At 50.6% G+C, this 17,713-nt stretch overlaps 1 protein-coding gene across 6 annotated transcripts in view; it reads right to left on the reverse strand.

Annotated features, from left to right (window-relative positions):
• LOC135899356 (nose resistant to fluoxetine protein 6-like) overlaps positions 1-17,713 on the reverse strand; it is a 196,012-nt gene that overhangs the window by 19,387 nt on the left and 158,912 nt on the right. For all 6 annotated transcript variants that reach the window (XM_065428606.1, XM_065428608.1, XM_065428607.1 and 3 more), the window contains 2 exons: positions 16,129-16,294; positions 1,136-1,218 (listed from right to left, as the gene is read on the reverse strand). In XM_065428606.1, the coding sequence (XP_065284678.1) occupies positions 1,136-1,218; positions 16,129-16,294 (249 nt within the window). The remainder of the gene's footprint in view (positions 1-1,135; positions 1,219-16,128; positions 16,295-17,713) is intronic.

Genomic DNA, 17,713 nt, shown 5'->3' on the forward strand with positions numbered 1-17,713 from the left:
AAAAAAGATGGCGCACTTAGGCCTTAATTAAACTAGAAAGCTTACGCCTTATCAGTGTGTGTTCTGTGATGTCGAACTTGGATAATAAATAGAATACGCGAAAAGCTAACTTTTTTAATTGCTTGGGTTGTCGCGCAGCATGGAATGAAAATATAACTGGACATCGAAATCCAGCACTCAGTTTAGGAGTCTCTAGCAGATTATGCAATTATTAGTGACTTGTAAAATGCATTGTTCATTATATTGCTCGTGTACGTCAAGTTGACATACCTGAATGCAATTTCATCAACAATATTTGTCCAAGGGTGCTTTTCAAAGCAGACAGATGACGGGCATCTACTCTACACTGATTTTGCATGCTAGTACCAAGAATGACCATTAGAAGTTACTTGTCTCTATCAACTCAGATTATCTGGCAATACAAGGCGAACGTTTATCCTACTACAGAGATTGTAAGCGCTCGTGTCGTATCACTTGTGCTTAAGTTCCCGGCTCCTTCAGTAAATTGATTATCATCGTGTATTGTAAAGCAGCGATTAGATCGTGAGAAAATTTCAGCCTCATCGGGCAGTTCTTTCTTTATTGACTGATCGGGACAAACCGTACCAGGACGTAGGTAGCCTGTGTTGACTTTCTAAGCAACCAGCTGCATTCTTTCTTTTTTTAATGTAAGAGATCCTACATCAAATTCCCATAGGGACAATATCCCTGAAATTTTGTTAGTGAATAATACGTTTGTTGTGTATTTTTTTTTTTAAAATCGTATTCCCAAACGAAACGATAACCTTCGGGGGGCAATTATTTCTTTCTTTTTATTTTTTGTATTTCTTTTTGGAGTTCCTCTTACAAAAACAGGCACATCAAGAAAACGAGGTCAAGATGTTTTTAAAACTTCGTGTTTTGTGAAACACTTCTCAAGAAACACAGCGGCAATCTTGAAAAAAAATGAAACAACATTATTTTGTTCATTAGAATACCTATGTCTTCCCGACGTTCATAACTTAAATGTTCTTAGAAGTCCCATACTTATTTGACTGACAAGATGAGCACCTGCGGCTTATGTAGCTAGTTTCACGAATGAGTAGAAGGCTATCGTAGCTACGTTCGTTCCCTTGCCTTCCCTACACAAACCTACCTTCTAAAAAGTAGAAGTACCAGAAGTGAGATGAGGAAGAGCTGGAAGTCAGCTGACAGGTACCACGTATGTCCAAGTATGGTCTGCAATTGCAAATCAAAACATTTACATGTGTCTTATGATGTGCAAACCGTTCGGGAGGGACGGAAGAAACAGAAGTATATCGTTAATATAAACAATCGGATAGCTTAGTCAACTACGCGTTTTATCGAACACCCAGCAGTGATTGGACCGCAAGTATATTTGACGGTTAGTGCGTTTATTTCTAGAATAATAGCGGCCTCAACACGGAGAACTGTAATCTCTTCAGGGAAACCAATTTCTCAAAGTTACGACAAAACTGGTTTGATCGTTAACAATGTTGTCACAAACGACAATCATAACCCTTTCAGCCACGGCGTCCACATTTGTGGACGCGACCAATTTTTGCCATTTCTGTGCAGTGCTAGCAAGGAATGGAGCACAAACATTAAGCTCAAGGTACATTGAACATTCTGCAAACCTTAAATACTTCCATTTTACTTCTAAGTGACATGTATCGCTACACACAATCGTGTTTTACGTGACGTTTAACGTGGGGCATGTCGGTAGCAACCTCAACATATTTTCTTTTTTTCTTTTTGAAATGCTTTTCGCCAATAAATAACTTGTGCACGTAATTGGAGCGGGTGATTCAATTCTTCTTATGAACAAACATAGCATGGCTGACTTTACAGTATTCAAATATTTAGTTACTCTGTAAATATTATGGCTCACCATAAAATGCACAGAGTCATTCTAGTATATTGACTTGCTCGCGGTGGAGTCTTAAGCACCCTAGCATAAACTAATGAATGTTTCGCACATGTATGGAGAGTGCATCACAATGCGTGACTGAAGGGGATATATATATATATATTCTAAAGGTGTTTATTTGGCAGAGCCCGGGAGCAGCGCAACGTCGACGGGCAGGGCAGTCGCAGCTTCCAAGCACGAGAGCCGTTGCTGAGCAGGAGCGCTCGACCCACTAGCGTTTAGAGCCAGCAGCGCTGAACCCACTAGCGTCTCTTCTACAATCTCTGCGCTACAACCACCCCCCGGGAGCGAGAAGGGAGCCGTCCGGCGACCTAACAGCTCGTCACGATGAGTGGGTCGTAGTAACGCTTTAAACGGTCGACATGGACAATGTCTCGTCCCCGGCGGCGCATGTCTTCAGATGGCTCAACTGTTTCGATGACATAGTTTACAGGAGATGCGCGTTCGAGAACACGATAAGGGCCTTCATACTTAGGGACCAGTTTTGATGAGAGGCCAGGGGCAGTTAAAGGGACTGAGAGCCACACGAGCGCTCCCGGATCGAAGGTGACCGTGGCAGTGGCGTCACCGCGAGTGCTCCTCTGGCGCTCTTGATCATCGGAAGTAAAGGCCCGTGCGAGGTCACGGCACTCTTCTGCATGTCGGACCGTGTCAGAAATAGGGACGTACTCGGATGCATCCGGCCGGTACGGAAGAATTGTGTCGATGGTGTGCGAAGGGTGTCTACCATACAGCAAGAAATAGGGTGAAAATCCAGTGGTGCTCTGCGTAGCGGTATTATACGCGTAGGTGACGAATGGCAGAATGGCGTCCCAGTTCGTGTGGTCGGAGGCAACGTACATTGAAAGCATGTCGCCGAGCGTACGGTTGAAGCGTTCTGTGAGGCCATTCGTTTGAGGGTGGTACGCCGTAGTGGTACGATGAACAACGTGGCACTCTTTGAGAATCGCTTCAACTACTTCCGACAGGAAGACGCGTCCGCGATCGCTGAGCAATTCTTGAGGTGGACCATGCCGCAGGATGAATCGGCGAAGCAGGAATGATGCAACATCGCGCGCTGTAGCTGCTGGGAGAGCGGCGGTTTCAGCGTATCGTGTAAGGTGATCTACTGCCACAATGGCCCAGCGGTTACCAGCCGACGTCAGGGGAAGTGGTCCATACAAATCGATGCCAACGCGCCCGAACGGTTGTGTATGGCAGGGTAGAGGCTGCAGGCCAGCTGGCGAGAGGTGGGGTGAAGATTTTCGGCGCTGGCAGTCGGGGCATGAACGAACAAACTTTTGAATGTAGTTGTACATTCCTCGCCAGTAGTAGCGTCGTCGGAGGCGCTGGTAGGTTTTGAAAAGTCCCGAATGCGCACACTGTGGATCAGAGTGGAACGATGCGCAGATTTCAGAACGCAGGCTTCGAGGTACAACTAATAACCACTGGCGGCCGTCAGAGGTGTAATTGCATCGATGAAGCAGGTCGTCGCGAACGGCGAAATGGCGAGCTTGACGGCGCAATGCACGAGTGGTTGGCTGCGATGACGGATCAGCAAGGCAGTCTATGATGGAGGCAATCCAGGGGTCCTTGCGCTGCTCAGAAGCGATGGTCCCAATGTCGACGGAAGAAACGTCAAGCTGGGATATTGCGCAGCAGGCATTGTCGTCTGGCAAGGGAGAACGTGAGAGGGCGTCAGCATCAGCATGCTGGCGTCCGTTGCGGTACAGTACGCGGATATCGTAATCCTGTAAGCGAAGCGCCCAGCGGGCGAGACGGCCTGAGGGATCCTTCAATGACGACAGCCAGCATAGTGCATGGTGGTCCGTGACGACATCAAATTGGCGACCATACAAATAGGGCCGGAACTTGGTAAGCGCCCAGATGATCGCCAGGCATTCTTTTTCCGTGACGGTGTAATTGGTCTCGGCTTTAGTAAGCATACGGCTTGCATATGCCACAACATATTCAGGAAACCCTTCTTTGCGCTGTGCTAAGACAGCGCCGAGGCCAACACCACTGGCATCTGTGTGTACCTCAATAGGTGCCGTTGGATCGTAGTGGCGCAAAATGGGAGGAGACGTCAGCAAACGACGGAGCTCAGTGAACGCCTCGTCGCACTCGGACGACCACGAATGGAGAGGTCCGTTGCTGCCAAGGAGCTTCGTCAGGGGCGATATGACGGCGGCGAAATTGCGAATGAAGCGCCGGAAGTAGGAACACAAACCTACAAAACTGCGCAGTTCTTTGACGGACGTCGGTTTAGGAAATTCAGCTACGGCACGAAGTTTGGCTGGATCGGGGAGGATTCCATCCTTCGAGACGACATAGCCTAGTATCATGAGCTGCCGCGCTGCAAATCGGCACTTCTTTAGGTTCAGTTGAAGGCCAGCGTTCGCTAAGCAAGTCAAAACATGCCGTAGGCGTTGAAGGTGCGTGGTGAAGTCAGAGGCAAAAACAACAACGTAGTCGAGATAACATAAGCACGTGTGCCACTTCAAACCGCGGAGGACTGTGTCCATCATGCGTTCAAAAGTTGCTGGCGCATTACAAAGTCCAAACGGCATGACGTTAAATTCGTATAAGCCGTCGGGTGTGACAAAGGCTGTCTTCGGCCTATCGACGTCAGCCATGGGTACTTGCCAATAGCCGGAGCGTAAATCTAGAGATGAAAAGAATTCTGCTCCTTGTAGGCTATCGATGGCGTCATCAATTCGCGGCAGCGGGTATACATCTTTGCGAGTGATCTTGTTCAGGCGGCGATAGTCTACACAGAACCGTATCGAGCCGTCTTTTTTCGTAACAAGGACGACAGGGGATGCCCATGGACTGTTCGAGGGTCGGATCACTTCGCGGCGAAGCATATCGTCCACTTGCTCATTAATCACACGACGTTCCGTCGCAGAGACGCGATATGGTCGTTGCCGCAATGGTGGTTGGGAGCCAGTGTCAATATGGTGCGTGACAGCAGACGCCCGGCCCAAGGAACGTTGCTCGACATCAAAAGAAGAACGAAATTCTTCTAAGATGCGCAGAAGCTGCGAACGCTGAGGTGGGGTCAGGTCATCGGCAATAGATGAATCGAACACACCTGGGGGCAAAGGGTCGGACGTCGACAGAGAACCGAGCGTGTTGTAACTCGCGCAGGACGTGTCTTCGGGAACATCCGTAATTTGTACGGCGTCGAGCACTTCCACGTGGCCAAGACATTCGCCTTGAAGCAGCATCACAGGGTATGAGAAGGGGTTACAGACAAAAATAGCTGTGGAGCCCTGTTTGACGTTCACAGTCGCAAAAGGCAGCAGCAGACGTTTTCGAGTGTAAAAGCGGCCTGATGGAGAAAGTAGTGCGATGGCGTCAGAGAGGCCGCTGCAATGCATTGATACAATCACTGACGAGTTGGGAGGAACGTTGGTGTCGTGCCTGACGAGTAGTTTGTTTGCAAAAGAAGCATCATCGGCAAGTGTCATATCTGAGATCGGCGACAGTTCAAGTTCGGCCCGTGCGCAATGAATGACGGCATCGTGGTGGGCGAGAAAGTCCCACCCCAGGATAACTTCGTGGGAGCACGAGGAAATCACAATAAATTCGACGGCGTATACAACGTCCTCGATGAGAACACGAGCGGTGCACGCCGCAATCGGGTGAATACGCTGTGCGCCTGCTGTGCGCAGGGCGAATCCAGCAATGGGCGTCGTAACCTTTCGAAGGAAGCGACAAAGCTTTGCGTCCATAACTGATACAGCGGCTCCGGTATCCACGAGGGCATATGTGCGCACACCGCCAACTAAAACGTCTATCACATTGGTCGGGCTACGTTGAGGACTTCCGCGTTTCGACGGCGTCGTAGCCCTTGCCTCATGGACTGCGACGATTAGTTTTCCTCATCCCGAGCTTCGGGACGAGGCCGCATCGGTGATGGGGAGCGTCGGCGTGGAGAAGTTGAGCGGCGTATGTTGGCGGACCGGCGGAATGGTGGGGACGCAGCCCGAGGTTCGTCGTCGTAATAAGGGCGCGGAGAACCCGCCATAGAACTTGGCCCATAAGGTGTAGCGCTAGGCGACTGCACGCGACTACAGTAGCGTGCGACGTGGCCTGCATAGCCGCACGCAAAACATATTGGTCGATTGTCCGCTGTACGCCACCGAGTCGTTGCGGCAGGTCCCATCCATGTGGAAGGACGCGTTGGACGTGGCGCCTGGTGAAGTGATTGCATAGCCGGCTGTTGTCGGGGCATAGCGAGGACTTCGGCGTACGTGAGAGGTCCCCGTTGAGGGAGTTGTTGAGGCTGGGTGACGACTTCCGCGTAGCTGGGTGGCACAGCCGTCGGCATCTGTTGGGGCCTGGCCATGACTTCGGCGTAGCTGTGAGGCGCAGCCGCAGGAACACGCTGGTGGTGCTCAGGCAAAACCTCGTGCAGTTCTTGCGCTATGACGCGGTGAAGCGGAGGCGCAAAACTTGGCGTAGGCGCGTGTGCCGAATGCGGCTGTGCAAAATCTATCAACGAGAGTTGCCGGGCAACTTCCTCGCGGACGAACGCCTTCATTTCTGCGAGCAACGCTGCCTGGTTGGACATGACAGCCAAACCAGCGAGGTGTTCGTCACGCGGTAGAGATCGACGGGTCAGTGACCGCTGCCTGCGGAGTTCTTCATAGCTCTGGCACAGTGTGACAATTTCAGCCACAGAGCGTGGACTTTTGGCCAGCAACATGTTAAAGGCGTCGTCTTCTATGCCCTTCAGTATGTTTCGGATGCGATCAGACTCCGCCATGGTCGAATCGACTTTCCTGCATAGATCCAGAACATCTTCGATATAGCTGGTGAACGTTTCGCCTGGCTGTTGAGCTCGTTCTCGCAAACGTTGCTCGGCACGCAGCTTGCGAACAGCAGGGCGACCAAATACATCGGCGAGAGAAGTCTTAAATTCCGACCATGTCTGGAACTCTGCTTGGTGGTTGTTATACCACAGGCTGGCCACTCCAGCAAAGTAGAACAGAACATGGCTCAATTTGGCTGCTTCATCCCACTTGTTATGGTCGCCTACCCTGTCGTACGCCGTGAGCCATTCGTCCACGTCAGTGTCGTCCGCTCCAGTGTAGATAGGAGGGTCGCGATGACGAGGCACCCCGGGACACGCAGTGGGTGCAGGAGGAGGCGTTTGCTGGGAGGCGTCTTGGGGCATGGTAGATGGTAAGGTACGGGACCGGAGTTCCAGGATGATCTTCTGAGGTTACCCCGCACACTCCACCAATTCTAAAGGTGTTTATTTGGCAGAGCTCGGGAGCAGCGCAACGTCGACGGGCAGGGCAGTCGCAGCTTCCAAGCACGAGAGCCGTTGCTGAGCAGGAGCGCTCGACCCACTAGCGTTTAGAGCCAGTAGCGCTGAACCCACTAGCGTCTCTTCCACAATCTCTGCGCTACAATATATATATATGTATATATATATATATATATATATATATATATATATTGACACGTGTACTTATCTTTATCGGGCAACCACGTTTCGCCGCTTAACAACTGTAATCGCAGAGCGAGGGACGCGCCTGCATGTATCCGACGTTTCTGGAAAGTTATCGACGCTTCCATCCGCGTGTCTGTTGTCGCCGAACCTTGTGTTATCAGATTTCATCGCGTGACACGAATGGTGTAGAACTTTGTGGAAGACACGCGGGTCCCATCAGTTAATCTGGAACATTCGACGACTGATCTATAAAAGCCGACGCGCTTGACCCGCTGAGCAGATTTTCGACGATCGCCGAGCGTGTTCGCCGCTATCGTTGCGCTATAAGTGTAGCCTGTTTTGTGGGCACAGGTTCGCCCAATAAAAGTTAGTTTTCTTGTTCACAGTATTGCTACTGTCTCATTCAACGTCACCACCACGTGACATCTGGTGGAGGTGCTTGTGCGTTCATGTACCGAACGCCCCCGCAAAGTCGCGACCCAAGCCCGAAGCCCGAGGACAGAACCAACATCGCCGAAGACCAGCGTGCTAGCCGCAGACTGCAAGGACTGCCCCCAGAGCACGGACTTCTACCTGAGACGACAAAGAAGATCGTGGTCAAGACAACGCCAATGGCTGCCCCGGCGTCCCCTGTTATCCTACAACAACCTCGGGACCCACCAACCTTCCATGGAGCAGCGACTGAAGACCCGGAATCATGGCTGGAGACCTACGAACGAATCGCAACATTCAACAACTGGGACTCCGACGAGAAGCTGCGGCATGTCTACTTCGCCTTAGAAGACACCGCCAGAACTTGGTTTGAGAACAGGGAATCGACCTTGACAACGTGGGACCTGTTCCGTAGCGGCTTCCTACGCACCTTTACAAGCGTCGTGCGCAAGGAAAGGGCTGAAGCTATGCTGGACGCCCGAGTGCAGCTACCAAACGAGAACGTTGCCATTTTTACGGAAGAAATGAGCCGTTTGTTCCGCCACGCCGACCCGGATATGGCCGAGGAGAAGAAAGTCCGCCTACTGATGCGTGGGGTAAAGGAGGAACTTTTCGCCGGGATGGTAAGAAGCCCACCGAAGACCGTCGAAGAGTTTCTTTGTGAGGCGACGAACATCGAGAAGACACTCGAAATGCGAAACCGGCAATTCAACCGCCGTACAGGCTCTACCCACTACGCAGGAATTCAATCGCTGGCCACGGACGATCTGTGCGAGACAATCAGGGCCATTGTGCGCGAGGAACTGCGGAGGGTCTTGCCTTCGTCGCAGCCTCAAGTGGCCTCGATCGCCGACATCGTAAAAGAAGAGGTGCACCGATCGCTTGGAGTTCCTCAAGTGCAACCAGAACTGCCGCAGCCTCAGCCGCAAGCGATGAGCTACGCCGCCGTCGCCCGCCGTCAAGGTCCCCTTCCACGACCGCGCCAGGACCCCGTAACGCCGCAATTCCGTCGACCACCACCGCCGCCGCCAGCACGCCCACCCGTCGCCCAGCGCAGCTACCCGAGGAAGACAGACGTTTGGCGTGCTCCTGACCACCGCCCGCTCTGCTACCACTGCGGAGAAGCAGGTCACGTCTACCGACGATGCCCGTACCGAGAGATGGGACTGCGAGGTTTCGCCGTCAACGCGCCGCGTCCACAGCTTGGAGAGCGCCCACGTGACATCGCCGACTACCTCGCCGCCACTCAGTGGAGCCCTCGACGACCGTCCCGTTCGCCGTCACCAGGCCGCTACCTGTCGCCGCAGCGCCGACCGTACACCGGCCCACCCCGGGGCCGCTCTGCGAGCCCATATCCGGAAAACTAAAAGCAGCAACCGATGGAGGTGCGGTTGCTGTTCGTCGAACTGACGAAGATCCTCCGCCGCCGACGAAGACGACGAAGAGACCATCTCGACGACCTAATGACGACACGCCGCCGTCCCGAAGAAGTCGGGAAGCCAAGACTACACCGACGAAAGACGACTTGACGACGCAACGTTCCAGCTTCAGTTCAACACGACGCAGCCGTGATCCGACGCCAAGACCCAACTGCAACGCCAGACAAAGAACAACCGACCTCGATGTGCTTCTCGACGGCCACGCAGTCACTGCCTTAGTCGACACAGGGGCCGATTACTCCGTAATGAGTGGACACATCGCCGCCCAGTTGAAGAAAGTTAAGACCGCATGGGAAGGCCCTCAGATTCGAACCGCTGGAGGACACCTCATCACGCCGACTGGGATCTGCACGGCAAGAATAACCATTCATGACCGGACTTACCCTGCCACCTTCGTTATCCTCCAACAGTGTTCACGAGACGTCATTCTCGGTATGGACTTCCTCAACCAACACGGCGCAGTCATCGACCTGAAGTCGAAGTCAATAACACTGTCGGAAGATCATGCGATACCGCCGGAGAGCCCTCGTAGTCACCACGCCTTGAGTGTGCTCGAAGAGCAAGTGAGCATCCCGCCTCGCTGCAGCATTGTTATTTCGGTCAGCACCGAAACACCCGCTGACGTAGAAGGCGTCATCGAAGGCGACCAACGTCTACTGCTAGACCGTGAAATTTGCGTCGCAAGAGGGATCGCTCGACTGCATGAAGGAAAAACTGAAGTGTTGCTGACAAACTTCAGCCAGGAGTTCAAGCACATCAACAAGGGCACGACGATCGCGTACATCGAGGAAATTCTGGAAACAAGTAATGCGTTTGTCCTCTCGGATTCCGCCGCATCTACCCCGACGACTGTGGTTCCCGAACCAGACTACGACATTAATCCAAATCTCCCTATGATTAAGCAACAGGAGCTCAGAAGTCTGCTCCGACGATACAAAGGCTGCTTTTCGACGTCATCGAGGATTCGACAAACACCAGTCGCCAAGCATCGCATAATCACCGAGGAATGCGCTCGACCACTCCGTCAGAGCCCTTACCGCGTTTCGCCGCGAGAACGCGAAGCTATAAGAGAACAAGTCGACGAAATGCTGCGCGACGACATCATCCAGCCGTCGAAAAGCCCGTGGGCATCCCCTGTTGTCCTGGTGAAGAAAAAGGACGGAACCCTGCGTTTCTGCGTCGATTATCGTCGTCTGAACAAGATCACAAAGAAGGACGTATACCCCCTCCCACGGATAGACGACGCATTGGATCGGCTCTGCAACGCCAAATACTTCTCGTCCATGGACCTCAAGTCTGGCTATTGGCAAATAGAAGTCGACGAAAGAGATCGCGAAAAGACCGCCTTCATCACCCCAGACGGCCTCTACGAGTTCAAGGTTATGCCATTCGGACTGTGCTCGGCGCCTGCAACGTTCCAGCGCGTGATGGACACGGTTTTAGCAGGATTGAAGTGGCAGACCTGTCTCGTATACTTGGATGACGTCGTCGTCTTCGCCGGAAATTTCGACGTTCACCTTAGGCGGCTTGCAACAGTACTAGAGGCCATCAGGTCATCAGGACTTACTCTGAAGCCGGAAAAGTGCCGCTTCGCTTACGAGGAGCTTCTATTTTTAGGCCACGTCATCAGCAAATCTGGAGTCCGCCCCGACCCGCAGAAGACAGCTGCCATAGCAAAGTTCCCACAGCCCATCGACAAGAAGGCAGTGCGTAGATTTCTTGGCATGTGCGCCTACTACAGGCGATTTGTCAAGAACTTTTCACGCATCGCTGAGCCGCTGACGCAGCTAACTAAATGTGACGTCGGGTTCAAGTGGGAAAAGCCGCAGGCCGACGCATTTCAAGAACTCAAACGACGCATGCAGTCGCCGCCCGTACTTGCGCACTTCGACGAGCACGCCGATACCGAAATCCACACTGACGCCAGTAGCCTAGGCCTCGGTGCCGTCCTAGTCCAGAGAAAAGATGGACATGAACACGTGATAGCTTACGCTAGCCGGTCGTTGTCAAAAGCGGAAGGCAATTATTCTACAACCGAAAAGGAATGCCTCGCCATCGTTTGGGCTACAGCGAAATTTCGCCCTTACCTATATGGCAGGCCATTCAAAGTCGTCAGCGATCACCACGCCTTGTGTTGGCTAGCGAATTTAAAGGATCCCTCTGGACGGCTAGCACGGTGGAGCCTCAGACTACAAGAATACGACATCACTGTAACATACAAGTCCGGACGAAAACACTCAGACGCCGATTGCCTATCACGCGCCCCCATTGACCCGCCGCCGCAAGATGACGAGGATGACGACGCCTTCCTTGGTATAATAAGCGCGGAAGACTTCACCGAACAACAACGAGCGGACCCGGAACTTAAAGGCCTCGTCGATTATTTGGAAGGGCACACCGACGTTGTCCCCAGGGCATTTAAGCGCGGATTATCTTCTTTCACGCTTCAAGACAGTCTACTCGTGAAGAAGAACTACTCACCAGTCCGCGCCAATTACCTTCTTGTTGTCCCGTCAGGACTTCGTCCAGAAGTATTGGACGCCCTACATGACGATCCGACCGCTGGACACCTCGGATTTTCCCGGACACTATCGAGGATACAAGAAAAGTATTATTGGCCGCGCCTGACCGCCGACGTCGCCCGTTATGTCAGAACATGCCGAGACTGTCAGCGACGCAAGACACCGCCGACAAGGCCAGCCGGATTACTACAGCCAATCGAGCCTCCTTGCCGACCATTTCAGCTGATCGGGATGGACTTGCTGGGACCCTTTCCGACGTCAATAACCGGAAATAAGTGGATCGTCGTGGCGACGGACTACCTCACCCGCTTCGCTGAAACAAAAGCACTGCCGAAAGGTAGCGCAGCCGAAGTGGCGAAATTCTTTGTCGAAAACATCCTGCTGCGACATGGCGCCCCAGAAGTCCTCATCACCGACCGAGGCACGGCCTTTACAGCGGAGCTCACCCAAGCCATTCTGAAATACAGTCAGACAAGGCACAGGAGGACAACGGCCTACCACCCGCAGACGAATGGTCTTACGGAGCGGCTGAATAAGACCCTCGCCGACATGCTAGCGATGTACGTCGACGTCGAACACAAGACCTGGGATGCCGTCCTGCCGTACGTAACATTCGCTTATAACACGGCGGTACAAGAAACAACACAGATCACGCCGTTCAAGCTGGTCTACGGCAGGAACCCGACGACGACGCTTGACGCCATGCTGCCGCATGTAACTGACGAAGAGAATGTTGACGTCGCTAGCTATCTCCAGCGCGCCGAAGAAGCCCGACAGCTCGCCCGCCTACGGATCAAGACCCAGCAGCGTACCGACAGCCGACACTACAACATCCGAAGACGCTTCGTCGAGTACCAGCCCGGCGACCGTGTTTGGGTATGGACCCCGATACGCCGGCGAGGACTCAGTGAGAAGCTGCTGCGACGCTATTTCGGACCCTACAAGGTCATCCGACGTATTGGCGCACTAGACTATGAGGTCGTGCCAGACGGCATTTCGCACTCACAGCGGCGCCGCGCACGATCTGAAGTGGTCCACGTGGTGCGCCTTAAACCATTTTACGGACGCTGATGAACTTCCTTAGTTTGTTGTTTTCTTTGTTACGAGTGCTTTTCTTTGTTACTTTCGTTTGTTTGCAGCATCGGGTCGATGCTTTTTAAGAGGGGGGTAATGACACGTGTACTTATCTTTATCGGGCAACCACGTTTCGCCGCTTAACAACTGTAATCGCAGAGCGAGGGACGCGCCTGCATGTATCCGACGTTTCTGGAAAGTTATCGACGCTTCCATCCGCGTGTCTGTTGTCGCCGAACCTTGTGTTATCAGATTTCATCGCGTGACACGAATGGTGTAGAACTTTGTGGAAGACACGCGGGTCCCATCAGTTAATCTGGAACATTCGACGACTGATCTATAAAAGCCGACGCGCTTGACCCGCTGAGCAGATTTTCGACGATCGCCGAGCGTGTTCGCCGCTATCGTTGCGCTATAAGTGTAGCCTGTTTTGTGGGCACAGGTTCGCCCAATAAAAGTTAGTTTTCTTGTTCACAGTATTGCTACTGTCTTATTCAACGTCACCACCACGTGACAATATATATATATATATACATATATATACTAGAAGGAGACACTATGATTCGTAACAGACTTTCACGAGTGATTCGACTGTTCTATTGGCGGAACGAATTGGGCGACTTCATGGGAGGATCGCAGTGCGAGTCATCATCGCAAAGTGGTCTACAATGGCAGCCTTAAGGGATTTATACAAGGCTTTATGGGCCAGTTTCCTATTCCTATGAGTTCACGTTAAACGTGGTACCTACGGGTGACTGGATGTTCCACATGAGCCGCCATGGCCGTCAATGCCTTTGGATAACGCTCCGAGTGCTAGGTTTCCTATATACTTACAAAACCGAAGAAAAAGAGCGAATGGACGGCCGTCACCGTAGCTCATTATGTATGTGAATGAATGAATGAATGAATGAATGAATGAATGAATGAATGAATGAATGAATGTGTTATTCATCCCAGTTAATCAGAAAATGGGCAACAGAGAAAAGAAAGCAACAAAAAAGTAGCTTGAGGACAACTGGGGTCCAGAACATAAACACAGGCACATATCATACAGGGGCGGCACGCAGACACAATTTAGACGATGTGTGCCATATAAAGCATTGCTCGCGTCACATGAAAATAGTGGGTTCCACTGCCAGCGATGGCAAGCTGCTTTCTTCCCACATTCACTTCCATTTTCGTTGTTATTTCAACATTTCCAATTAGAAACAGAATAATTTAGCTTGTGTTATCCTTCACTCCATTGTCTGTTCGCTTGTTCATTCGGTTGCGAGTCACTATATAGCATCAATTGAACTGACTCTGGAGCAACCCACCGGGTTGGCTTAGCGGCTATGGTGTTTCGCTGCTAAGCATGAGGTCGCAGGTTCAAATCCTGGCCGCGGTGGCCACGTATCGATGGGGGTGGAATGCAAAAACGGTCGTGTCCCGTGCATCCCCTGGTGGTCAAAGTTCATCCGGAATCCCGCACTATGGCGTGCCTCCTAATCAGATGGTGGTTTTGGCAAGTAAAAGTCCAGAATTCAATTCAACTCTAGGATTGGCCCATGTACCGTATAGAACTACAGCCTCAAATAGACAACTAAATAAACTAAACAGCACTAACGCATACAACAGCTTATGCCCATCAGCAAGCACCATAAAGCATTCAGGACGGTGAGATTTAACGCATGGCTTGGAAGAGGTACCGTATTTATTTGGTTATGAGGCGGTCCCGATAATAAAGCAAGGGTGTATTTAGGGGCCTGAGAAAAACAACTGGAGTACGCACTCTAACATAACGCGATATACAGAAGCTGACAGAATATTCAGACTCGGTGGGAATTGTCCGAAATATTGAATAATCGGAAGCCTCTGGAAGAATTGCAATATTCACTGCGAGTTATGTGCGAATTTCGCCTTGAGGAATGACTTCCACAACAGCGCAAATTTCGCATTTTGGTGTGGTTTTACAGCAGTGGGCGTGCCTATGCCATGAAGCAATATAATAAAGCGATATTTGCACTGCCGTGAAGCCATACCATAAGGTGAAATCCGCGCTGCCGTGAAGTCGCACCTCAAAGTGAAATTCGCATGTAATCTGCACCTCGCCTTTACTGTTAAATGTTTCGAATTTTACTACGAATAATACGCGCAACAACATCGTACTACCTCTTCTGCCTCACATGTCAAGGCATATTAGTTCCACTGTCGTTTAAATTTGGATCGCCAGAAATGGGGTGCTGCTGCCGCCACGCTGATATAGTAACTGAATCTATCCGCCTCGAATATAAAGCGGGGGGCGGCTTGAAGGCTAAGAATTGTGAAAAAAAAAACTTCGCCTTGCATTCGAATTGGCACGTATTTACAATACTGGGTTACCAAGGGTTATGTGTATGGATTAATGGGAACTGTCTCCTGAACATCCACTTTGTCGGTGACATCAATTTCTTCAGCATCTCTCGACGTGGCTTCGAACATATTATGGAGAAACAGAAGCAAGCAACGTCAGAGGCTAAGTTTGAAGACTGATATGCAATAAAATGTAAGTCATGCTTGATAGCATAACAAGGCAAGGAGAATTCACGTTTGGTAGTCAGCCGCATCTGGCCAAGCTGTGAAGGAGCACGTTTATATAGGCCAGTTGTTACGCAAGCCCTATATCACGAAAAGAAAATCTCTAGATGAATAAATTAGGGAGCGCATATGGCAGACATTGTCGCGACATGAAAGGGAGCTTACCAGTATCACTGAAATGTCAGTGTATTCTACTAGTACTCAGATATATAGAGGTCGTAAATTGGAGGAAAACAAAGAAATTTTAGAACTAGATAAGAAGAGTGCATCACTTGAACGAGGCCTAGGAGGTGCAGTCCCGATCAGGAGTGGCGTGTAAGCATGCTTTGCTTTTGTCTATCGACAGAGAGAACAGTGACATGGCCCGGAGTGAAGCGGAACAAGAAACCGCATGGTGATATTGTTTAGGCCTGTCGCTGCTTAGCGTTTCCATAGAGCCTGAATTGCATTCTCCTTTCTTTTTCTTCTTAGCAAAGTGTAAAACCAACCGAGGCCTTTGAAGCGCCTCGAAGCTGTCCACTTACCGAAGCAAAAAAGAAATCTGCAGATACCACCTACCCTGTCAGGCGTGTGCATCGCAGCAACTAAGCGCAGATTGTTGCACCCCCCAAAGAGGAGACCGCTCACATGCAAAAGCGGGAACTTCAGGAAGGCATGCTTCAGCACTGGCTATAGAGTAAGCTCAACCATGCGGAACAAAGTTTAGTCAGTGGTGCATGCATCGCTTACCTTTGGGGTCAGCTCAAAGAAATTTCGGATCTGAAGAAGGAGGCGCCACCAGTTTTCCTCTACGTCGTCGTAAAGCTTTAAAAAGAACGATTTGGTGTCTGGCCCAGTGCTAAAAAGTGGAACCACGTAGAAGCACATGATGGTAAAGAAGAGTGGAACGCAGATCCTGTAATGACAAAATAATGTAAAGAATACGAATATATTCATTGGGAACGGCTCGTTTTCTATATGGCAGCGCAGTTCAGTTTTTCTAATGTAATTCTAAAATACTACCACTTTCTGCGCCTGGAACATGTAGTTATGAGTGGGATGAGAAAAAAAAATTATTTTATAAAGAGGCTAAGTTTAATGCTTGCCACGTCACTCCAGCGCTGATGTGCATGTTTATCTGATAGATTGTTACTATCAGTTTGACATGAATCGCTTCTGGGACACACCATTTTGCCACAGAAAGCATTGAAACAAATTCTTATATTGAACTAGGGAAACCTATTGATATTTCATCAGTACCAGTAGCTTTACGTGAATTAACGATGCCATAATTTTGCTCTATGTACGAGAGTGCGTCACTTGCTTCGCAATCAACGAAATGGGATGCGAAATTATTCACCCAGCGAGACCCGTAGGAAGCGTCCACCTTACAAAAGCGCTGGCATTTAAAGGGGATGAAAGAACTTACTGGTGAGCATCAAAGATAAGCAGGAGCCGTTTAGAGTATTTGTTGAAATAAAGCATGGAAGAAATTCATAGGACCGCACCTATTACAGGCCGAGGTAACCATACAAGGTAATGTACAGATGTGTTACGGAAGAGAGAAAGGGTTAAGCAGATAAAGACAAAACGCTAAACTGATAAATTGATATAGATAACTTGAATAGCTCAAGCAATCCATGTGACTATTTATCGCAGCCTTGTTCCGAAGGAGACGCCAATCGAATATCCTCATCATTATCAAAACATTAGCCATGTTACTAAATACTTTCATTGCTATTCTGCAAGGTTGTGTGGCGTGCTGTATGTATGTATGTATGTATGTATGTATGTATGTATGTATGTATGTATGTATGTATGTGCGCCCACGCCCGCGTGTGTATGTACATGTACATGAGTGCATGTGTGCGTGCGTATGTATGTGTGCGTGTCTGTGATTTTGTCTGTCAGTGTATGGAACATCGATTTAATCTCCAGTACCATGCCAGGCACGAATGGCAAGGGGCATCACTAGGGGCCCACCATTAAAGAATATATTTCTAATAAGAAATAGGCCAAATTGTATGCAAGGACCCTTTTTATTAAAGTGCAGCTCTTAGGCGGCCGTTCCTGCGGTGAGCGTTGGCGTCCCTCGTAACCGAGCGAACGAGCACAGCGAAGGATCGAAGAGCAAACGCGGAGCGCAGCGGCAGATGAAAGACTGCGATAGTGAAGAGAGGGCGAGGAGGAAAGCGGAGCAGGAGGCGCAGTGGAACCATGAGGTGGAAAGCGGAGAACGAGGGTATTGGCGAAAGCGTGAGAAGAAAAGCGTAGTGCCGGGCAAGACGGACTTTGCGCTGACGATTGCTGCGAGATGCCGCCAGAGTAGCACGCG

This window comes from Dermacentor albipictus, chromosome 1 (genome assembly GCF_038994185.2).
Source record: "Dermacentor albipictus isolate Rhodes 1998 colony chromosome 1, USDA_Dalb.pri_finalv2, whole genome shotgun sequence".
Taxonomy (NCBI): Eukaryota; Metazoa; Arthropoda; class Arachnida; order Ixodida; family Ixodidae; genus Dermacentor; species Dermacentor albipictus.